At 41.8% G+C, this 9,588-nt stretch overlaps 1 protein-coding gene across 2 annotated transcripts in view; it reads left to right on the forward strand.

Moving 5' to 3' along the window:
• DPYD (dihydropyrimidine dehydrogenase) overlaps positions 1–8,607 on the forward strand; it is a 346,394-nt gene extending 337,787 nt beyond the window's left edge. For both annotated transcript variants that reach the window (XM_061461954.1, XM_061461963.1), the window contains 2 exons: positions 4,758–4,898; positions 7,224–8,607. In XM_061461954.1, coding sequence (XP_061317938.1) covers positions 4,758–4,898; positions 7,224–7,394 — 312 coding nt within the window. In that variant the 3' untranslated portion in view covers positions 7,395–8,607. The remainder of the gene's footprint in view (positions 1–4,757; positions 4,899–7,223) is intronic.
• The last annotated feature ends 981 nt before the right edge of the window (positions 8,608–9,588 follow it).

Raw genomic sequence — 9,588 nt, forward strand, 5'->3', positions numbered from 1 at the left:
AGATTGTCCCTCAGCATCCCTTTCTCCACACTAGATAAGACCACAGTCGTCATAGGACTTTCCTTCCAGCCCTTTTACCAGGTTTCATGCCCTCCTCTGAGCTGCCTTAACCTGTGGCATCAGAATTACACACAGTGCTCAAGGTGGGGCTGAATGCTGAATACAGCAGGACAATCACCTCTGTAAGGTGGAAGGCACCACCTTAAACACCGGGTCAGAGAGTCATTTACTTTCGTTGCAATGTTTCATCCCATTTCCACGCTCTCTCTGTATCCTCATGAGGTCACTTCTGCACACCCCTTTGTTCTTTCATAGCCTGTTGAATCCTGAGAACTGCCCGAACACCCCATAAATAACAATGAACAGAGTACCTGGGATCAAGCACACTATAGAAATGTGATGTGCTTTGTTAGGAGGTTTTTGCCTTACATGGTAGTGAATCAGCTTCAGTATTTGCCTCATGGTCAGTGATCCCTTGGAGACACATCATCTCTATGGTCTTTTAGTGTGGTCTTCATGACAATGGACATAGGAGGTCTACCAGGAGCCAAACGTGAACCATGAGTTGTATTTACGAAGAGAAGTTTAGTAACGTGATGGCTAATGAAAAGGTAATCGCCCTAAAATGTTTGATAAATTCACGTTAAAAATGCAGCTATAGTAATAAAAATAGCATTGTAAACATGATACCCTACTGGACAGATCTGTTCCTTATGTACACTGAAACCCACATCTGCCTGGGTTAGTGACAAGTGTCATTAGTAACATAAAAACTGCTCTGATTCTGCTCTGGTTGTCTCCACAGTGACTCAATTCCCTGCCAGTTCCACTTGCAGGCCTAAATTCCTCTTCCAGAATGGTTTTGTTGTGAAGAGGAAGACAGCACAGCAGTTATATAGAAGTCCCTGAGGTTGCAAAGGGGTAACTTAGGGCAAAATTGAACTTCCAGCTTTGTTATTGTAAGTCTATTTTTTAATTGCTTCTGGTAATATGTAAGCCAGGAAGAACACAGCTTGACTCGCAGAACCTGGCTTCTGTTGGCAGGTTGGCTGTTGGCTTCTGTTGGCACTTGGCAACAAACCCCATTCTACTGTAAACAGTGCAAATTTGATGCAGAGCCCATTGAGATACACCAACTGCGGCATCCCAGAGTGCCAGTTTAGACAGTTGCTTTTTTGGAGAGAAAGCACTTTAAATAGGGAAAGCTCATTATTTCTTGCTGCACTGTGTATTTTGTTCCAAATGCTTCTGATTTGATGGAAACAAGAAGCTATGAGGTAGCTTGAGATGCTGTAAAAGAGTGCACCTGCAAAACATCTTTTAAGTAAAGTACCATTGCTTTTTTAGTCAATAAAGCCTTGAAACTTTGCAAATGACTCAGGATACAGTTTTTGCTTGAGAGAAAGAAGTGATGAAAAGACAACACCCAGGAGTATAAATGAGCAGTACATCATCGACACAGGCCTCTCAAATGCCCTCATCCTTTCTACTTGGGATTCTGAGTCCCCAGAAGTGTATTTTGTGTGCTGTGAGCAATGAGACTTGGTTACACATTCAGAAATCACCATGCCATATGCATTGGGTTTGTTATTCCCTTTCTAAGTTTGTAGTTGGAAAAGTATATTTTGATCATGTTCTTCTAAGCAACCATTTCCTGAGCTATCAAATGCTAATCTTGGACTCTCTCCTTGCTGTTTCCCGGCTGTTTCTCTGGGAGGGCATTAACCAATTCACCCCTTTCCCATTGAAAAAGCCTTTTCTAATTCCCAGCTTTAAATTGATTCCTGGTTGGTTTATACTCCTATGCTCTTGTGCCAACATTGTCATTTAACAGCTCTTTTCCCTCCCTGATTTGTATATAAAAAGACATCATATTCCTGCTCCACTTTCATCTTCCTAGGCTAAACATCTTTTTGTCTTCTCTCTTAAGCAAGGTCCTCCATCCCATAACTGTCCGAGAAGCCCATCTCCGCAACATCCAAACAATGTTTCAGAAATACAAACGTGAATCCAGAACCTCCCTGAGAAAATTGTTAGTTACCTCTTCTATTTAAACCTCTGCTTTTGTTAGATTAAAAAGCCCTTCACTATCGGGAATCCGCCCTATACTGATGCATTGGCAACATGAGCAGGCAGTGGGAAGCTACTTCATTGTATGTTGTACAGGTTTTACATCATTTCTTCAGAACACAGAGCAGTACTTGCAGGGGACGTGCATTTGTGACATACAGTGGAACATTTAAGCGTTACATGCACAGAACAGAGGCTTGTAGGATACTTAGTGTTGCTGAGGGCAGTAGGTCACACAAAGACACATGTATCTTGAAACTTGCAGCTGGTTCAAGCCTATGTGAGGCTTGAAATAAGCTGGGGCTAAATTCTACAACTGCAGTTTTTCAACTGATGCAAAAGACTGCAGAAACCTGAAAACTGCTGAGCAATTCCCAGTAAATCCATGAACATTTCTGAGAGAGACATAGGAATGAAAAGACGTGGGAATGAAAAGAGCAGTTCCTAAGGTATCCCATATGATTTAGTTACTATAAGCTCATCAGTGGAGGCAGAGTGAAGGGCTGTGTGTTCAAGTCTAGTCATTTACAATCCTGAAGTAAAAAGTATTATGTGAAACCCTTTCGTAGTAGTTAATTGACCTTTTACAGTCCTTTAAGCAAACAGATTTCCCTTCAAATTTGCAGTGAATTTGGACCATGCACATAATCAACTTGCACAGCTCTATTGATGAGTGCTAAGTCATTAAGCTGTGATAACTTGCTCACTTACAGTCATCTGTCCACACTCATCATGCTGCCTTTAGCAACGTGCCATAGCTGTTTTATGCTGGAAGAGCACTAATGTTCTCTACATGTTGTTGAGAAGAACTGGAAGGCTTTTAGCATTCAATGAATGCAACCAAGGTATTTCACATGTCAGCAATGTAGGGGTTTTGGCAGACAGAAAGCATTTTGAGTGTTTTTGGAACAAGAAAACAATGCAATTCCCCTGTCCTTCTTCCTGGGCTTAGGATATGGTTGAATTTCCTACCTCAGCAGTGATTAAGAGCAACTTCATAGATCCTAGAACTGATAAAAAAGCTAAACCTTCATTTAGTTCATGTATCAGAGCTTTCATTTAGAGCTAACACTGATAAAGCCATGTTACCCTATTGGCATAGGAGTGCTTAGGTTGTTTGAAAGTAAGGCTGCCCAAAATGTGCAATGCAAACTTAAGTTACTGTAATCCAATTCTGCTGCGGTGAGAACTGGAAACAATATATAGAGTGTTGTATGCAATTAGAAGTGATAGAGGTTAAATATAGCATATTTATATCACATACTTAAAATGGTAGCTATTCATTTCAGGGTAGGACTGATAGGAGCAAGGTCAGTATTGCTTCTTTGAAAGCATTGACAAACAGAATACAAAAAAGAAATCCTTATCATGTTTCTTGGAGATGCAAGACCAAAGGTAAACACTCTGAAGCTTTATGAATTCTGGGCAGATTTGTCCATCTCATATTTGGCTTGATCTTGAGCATTTTTCAGTTGATTTGATTCAAAATCATCATGGTTTGTTACAGCAGAATGGCTTTGAAGCCAGTTCTACTCTCCTATCACTCAATGAGATTTCTTTAATACTCAACATAGCCGTTGTTGCATCGCATCACCTTCATTTACTGAGCCCAGCTTTATCTTAACAATGTAAAATCTTGCACAGAAAATTGAGCTTGTTTTGCAGCATGGGAACTGTTGCAAAAACAACTCACAAAATATCCAGGCAACCAGTACTGTGCCATAGAGTGAATCTCTTAAAATCATAGAATCATAGAATGGTTTGGGTTGGAAAGGACCTTGAGATAATCCACTTTCAACCCCCCTGGAAATGGTTTGCATCAGGTAGGTCGTGTTCATCACCTAAGCAATACTTCCACAAGTTAAACTGATTTAACTGAGGGGTAGCTGTTGTCCAAAGGACCTGGGACTTGTCCCATCTCTACCATTGACTCAGTGAAGCTGAGCTGCCACTAAACTCTGCAGTTTCCCTTGGTGCAAAGAGGAAATGGTTTGCATCAGGTAGGTCCCCAGCAACTTCTTTTAGAGGAGATGTCTTCTCCCTGTGGTACGTACCCATAGGCTGTCTGCAGCACAGATGTGTAAGGTAAGGCTGATGCCACAGATTCTTCTGTGTAAAGTTAGAAGAACTGAATCAAGACTTGCAGGATGAGACCCACAACTCTCTTCTGTACAATATGTGCAATAAACTGATGGTGGTGTCATTTGTGCATCTTACTAAAGAGACAAAGCAGTTGCTCTGTCAATTTACTTGATTATGCCCCTTTCTTTTCTTGATGTGAGTTCTTAAATCTGTGCTAATGAGAAATGACTATGGATGATCTGATCGTTTGTAGCATGTCACTCCTGTTTAGTGCTCCATTTTGTTCCTTGATGTTTCACATAATCACGGCAAAACAGCCAAAATAAAGTACTCAATGTGTAACCTATTTGTGGAAGGTATTTGTAGACAAATATATACTCCCAGTGGTGCCTACATTGAAAGTGTGCCTGTATTCTACATATTTTACAGGACGCATGAAAGTCAGCAACTTGGAAACTTGTAAGAGAGATCCTGAACATTATTCCAATGCATGGCCAAGCCTTCCGTATCAAAGTACTAGAGCAGCTATAGAAGTCCTGTGCAGCTATAGAAACTGCTTAGGTATCTTCTGAATGAGTCAATAAAGTCTCTTATTTTTCCCCCAGGATGTAATTGGAAAAGCACTGCAGTATATTGGAACATATGGTGAGCTCTGCAACACAGAGCAAGTCGTGGCTCTGATTGATGAGGAAATGTGCATCAACTGTGGCAAATGTTACATGACCTGTAATGATTCTGGCTACCAGGTAAGAGCGCCGCTGTAATTAGCAGAGAGGCAGGAGGAGTTATCTTTCTGCTGCTGGGAAGAAAGAATCCACCTTCTGTTAATGAGCAGGAGGCAAAAACAGATGTATGGAATATTGGATTGGAAGCCCAGTGTGCTCCCAGGCTGTGCCATGCAAGCCGTGCCCGAGCTGTTTGCATGGTGGTGAGAACATCACCCAGCATGGATTCCTCTGGAAGGCTATGCTGAGTGTACGTCTGTAGGTCACCCTCCCAGTCTCTCCAACCTGGGGGATTCTATGGTGAGAGCAGCAGGATGAAGTCTGCAGGATTTTGAGCTGAGGCTCCTGTTTGCACCAAAGTATTTCTTTGATTAAATAAGTTGTACAGAACGTATCTACATGACGTTCCTTGCCATGTCCACAAAAGCTGATGTCTGCAGTCATGCAGACTGGAGTGCTCTGCAGTAAAAAGGGCAGTACAGGAAGGTTCAGGTTCTTTTGGAAAACCAAAACTCCCCCTAGCATAACCTCCATTACTGCAGTAAGCAAGAAGTTTTACATTAACTTTTCCGTTCAGCCCAGTCCATGTGTAGTTTGTCTGAAACAAACACTTTAACACCATGACCTTTTGTTTAGCCTCAACTCCCTCTAAACCATAGTAGGCCTGATGAATTTGACTGCATACAGTCAAAGGAAGAAACCTTCCCTTTTAAAAACAACTCCTGCAATTAAAACAAGTGTGTCAGGGCTAAGGTATGGTGTGGATTTTTCTACTGATACGAGAAAGTTAATGCTGCGTCTGTACCAAATGAGATTACTACGGTAGCCTTTTAACTGTGAAGACTGCAAGAAGAAATTTACACATCTTTTCCTTCCATCAGATTTCCCAGTGAAGAGGAGGATACAGCCTTTGCAGAGCAAAAGGCTGCATTTATACTTAATACAACTTTCTTTTCATACCTGGAAAAAAACGAGCACCAAAAGAAGCCAAGTTTAAAAGCCCAGGAGGTTTTCTAAGCACAAAAAAAAATCATGTTTTTTCTATAATTAATGAAATTGAAATGAATTGCAAAGAAATCCTTAATTGCAAAGAACTCGCACATTGTAACATGTGCTTTATGCTTCTCTTTGTTACAGAAATACCCATGCTGCTCTCCAGAGCTATCACCTTGTGTGACTCGAGTAGAAAAGCTTTCCTTAATTTCAACTTAGCACTAGTGTCTTGACTTCCTCTCCCTCTTTGAACTCCCTTTAAAGATGTGTGTTGTTGTTGGGGGGAGAGGAAGAAGCCCTTAAATACGCAGAAACCAACGCTCTCTTTGTGCTCACGTTGAAGTAAAACTTGTGGATTCAGGGCAGTTAGTACCTATTGCATGCCCTGTGCTGGTTGCTACAGCGACTTCTGTGCTTTCCTGGTAGTGAAACCCCAAATGCCACAAATCTGCCTTTGGAGCCAACCTGCAGCATCACCTTGTACCTCCCGTCTACTCCCTGCCTCCTCCAGTTGCTGACAGTGGTGATGGAGGTTTGCTAAGGCACCACTTGCTTGCAGAGAAGTGAGAGTTCAGCTTTCAGGCCTGATTTTTTCCTTCCTAAAACTCTTGAAAGTAGATACTCAGTGGGGGTTTTGTATTTCTCACTTTTCTAGGCTGGCTTGCTTAGATACCGAAGATTTTGCAGTTGCGTGGTGCTTTTGGTTTTGCTTTTAATTGCTATTTCCATTATACCAGGAGCTTATTTCATCGCAACTGCAATTGTCATTTCACATTCAAATACATTTATCACCCTAATTGGTAATGAGGATTCACTGCATGGAGACTAAAGCAAGCTCTGCCTGCCCACAACTCAGATATCCCCTTCGAAGATGTGCAAAGGAAAACAGTCATGCGAGGCCCCGTGTGCTGTGTTTTTCTCTACTGTTTATTACATTAGTTTGTTTATGCTGTGCTTAATATTGAAGTCAAAAGAACACATTGTGCTGAGGCCATCCAGGCATGGTCTGGTGTCTCCTCTGAACCCATAACCCTGGTGAATTGCTGTCTTAGGACATATTTCCTTCACGTGAAGCACAAACATCCCTCTGGGAGTTTCAGCATCATGGGCCATACTCCTCCTTTTGTAACCAGCCCTTGTGAGCTTTTGCCGAGGTATAATTTGACCCCTAGTTTTAAAGTGTCAGTGGGGAGGGGATGGGGCTGTTTTGTTCCCTGCCAGTCGAACAGTTGCTATAGCTGCAGTGCAGCAGTACACCAAGATGTCTCCAAGTGCTGCAGCAGCCACTAAAACGGGAGCAATTGTGACCTTTTCCTGCGAGCACCATCAATAAATGTTTATTCCTGTTCCCAGGCTATACAGTTTGATCCCGAAACCCATGTGCCTGTGGTTACTGACAGCTGTACAGGCTGCACCCTGTGTCTCAGCGTCTGCCCCGTTATCGACTGCATCCGCATGGTTTCCAGGACAACACCCTACGAACCAAAGCGCGGACTGCCCTTAGCCATGAACCCCGTGTGTTGAGGTGCTCAGCTCAACTTTACACTTGTTTGATGCGATTGATTTGCTTCCTAATTAGGCCTTGAAAATCTACTCTTATAAAAACATATCACATTGATAGCTGTCCGGATGAGCACTGTGTTTTCCCATTGCTATGCTTACAGCAGTTAAGATTTGAAATCACAGTTAGTGGTGGCTGTCATTGTGCACTGGTTGAAGTGTGACTTTTCCTTATGGTTCGTGCTGTAATTTCACAATTCCTCTTGAATCTCTGTATTTTCTGGCTCTAAATATCATGAAGAAAGCCTTCTGAATGAACTACAAATCAATGGGCAAGCTGGCTGTTTTAAAGGAGGCATTTTGTAATTACACATTGCATTTAGCTTTAAAAGAGTTTCCTAGAAGATGTAATTAACTACATAGCATTCAAACAAAGCAACGTGGCTTCTGTTTTTCTATGCAAAGAAATGAAAGGGAGTTTAAAACAAGATTTAAGAACTGGATTAATCACTTTCAGCTACTCCAGCATATGGTAGCATGTTTTTATACTCCTTTCTAATTCTTCACACGAGTCACTTTATAGACTAAATTTGCTGTGCACTGAGACGTGCTGGACTCCTTAGATTTGTGTCTTGCCTGGGTAGCTTGAAAGTCCCTTTTCCCCCAATCATAGCATCCCTTCAAAACCAGTGAAACCAGCTTCTGGTGGAGTCCAGGTTGCATTTCAGGATTCTGAGATGTGACAGCGTGGTTTTGCTCCGAGCTCATCCTCTAAATACCTTTTTAATTGTGCCAGTTAATGCTCCAGAATGTACACGTTCCAGGTCAGGGATCTGATTACGTGCAAATGGAATGCACGCCCTGCAGATTGCCTTTGCCAAACGCAGACACATGGGGCACACTGGCAGGATGATTCCCCCCAGTGCCAATTCTTCATACTTCTGTATGGTTATAATAGTTTCACAACCCAAAAGAAACACAGATTTGTCTGTCTTGCTAAACAATAACTCAGTTTTAATCAGTTTTGCATTCACAGTAGGAACTTCCTAATATGAATGTATTGCTGTCTGCTTTACTCCACTGAAGACTATAAAGCCTTTAGTTTCATCATAATAATAAATGATCTAACAGTTCCATTTGTTATGCCCTGTATTGTGATCACCAAAAGCTTTGATTAAAAATACACCCTGACTTTTAAATTGTGCACATAATCATAAATAAATGATAAAGCAACTTGGGTGTGTTTGGGGCTTCTTTTTTCCCATTTACTGAACAGATTTATTCTTGAGCTCTAAGATTCACTCCAGGAACCATTAATGAGTTAATTCATGTGTACATTAATCCATTAATTGCCTACAGTGCAGAATACAACACGCTCTTTGCCCCTCTCTGGCACCGCCTTTGACTCTCTTCCTTTTACATCCTTTCCCCACTTGCACACACTTCATGCACACATGTGTACTCTCTGTGTCACTCCAAGTTTTCAAGTATCATTTCATTTAGCATCTTTGCTCCAGCAACACTGTTTTGCTGACACTTTGGGCTTGCTTGATGAGATCCCTTGGCAAGCTCAAGCCCGGTGTCTCCACTAATAGCTTTCTCTTCAGCCTTTAATGTTTCTCTTCATCATTGTGGGGTTTTCACATACAGATGAAAACAGGAGCAGAAACTGCTTAGAAATATTTGCCTGAAACATCTTTAAAGCCCTTGGCCTTATGGTAGTTCTTATCTTGTGAGAGCTAGAGAGGACTCGTAGGAAGAGCAAGCTGTTAGGGGCAAAGTACGGAGATAACTGACTGACAGGCAGTATGCCCTTGAATGGGGCAGGAAAAAACCTCAAGATCAGATCATTTGCAGCTAACATTTTATGTTCTTGGTTGCAGATGCAAGGAAAATGAGCTCTGTTATGAATTACTCCTTATTTTGTATCCTACCTACCATGAACACTGAGGGTGAGGCAGTGTGTGTCTCCTGTGACAGAGCTGGCCAGCTTCTCCAGGGCTTTTCTTGTCACATCCTCAGGCCTGATTCCCTTCTTATCCTGGAGGCATCACATCTGGCAGCAGGATAATGTCAGGAGATCTAATTTAAGTATCTAAGCACATGTACATCGTAAATATAGCAGCAAAAGTAGAGCTTTTCCTAGGATATTCAGGAGGAACAGGACATCCAGTATTCCTGAGAGTCATAAAGTGATCTTTGGAGGAATAAAGACATT

This window comes from Pezoporus flaviventris, unplaced genomic scaffold (genome assembly GCF_033815535.1).
Source record: "Pezoporus flaviventris isolate CSIRO_AGI_PZ_B2104156 unplaced genomic scaffold, CSIRO_AGI_Pfla_v1 ptg000001l, whole genome shotgun sequence".
In the NCBI taxonomy this organism is placed as follows: Eukaryota; Metazoa; Chordata; class Aves; order Psittaciformes; family Psittacidae; genus Pezoporus; species Pezoporus flaviventris.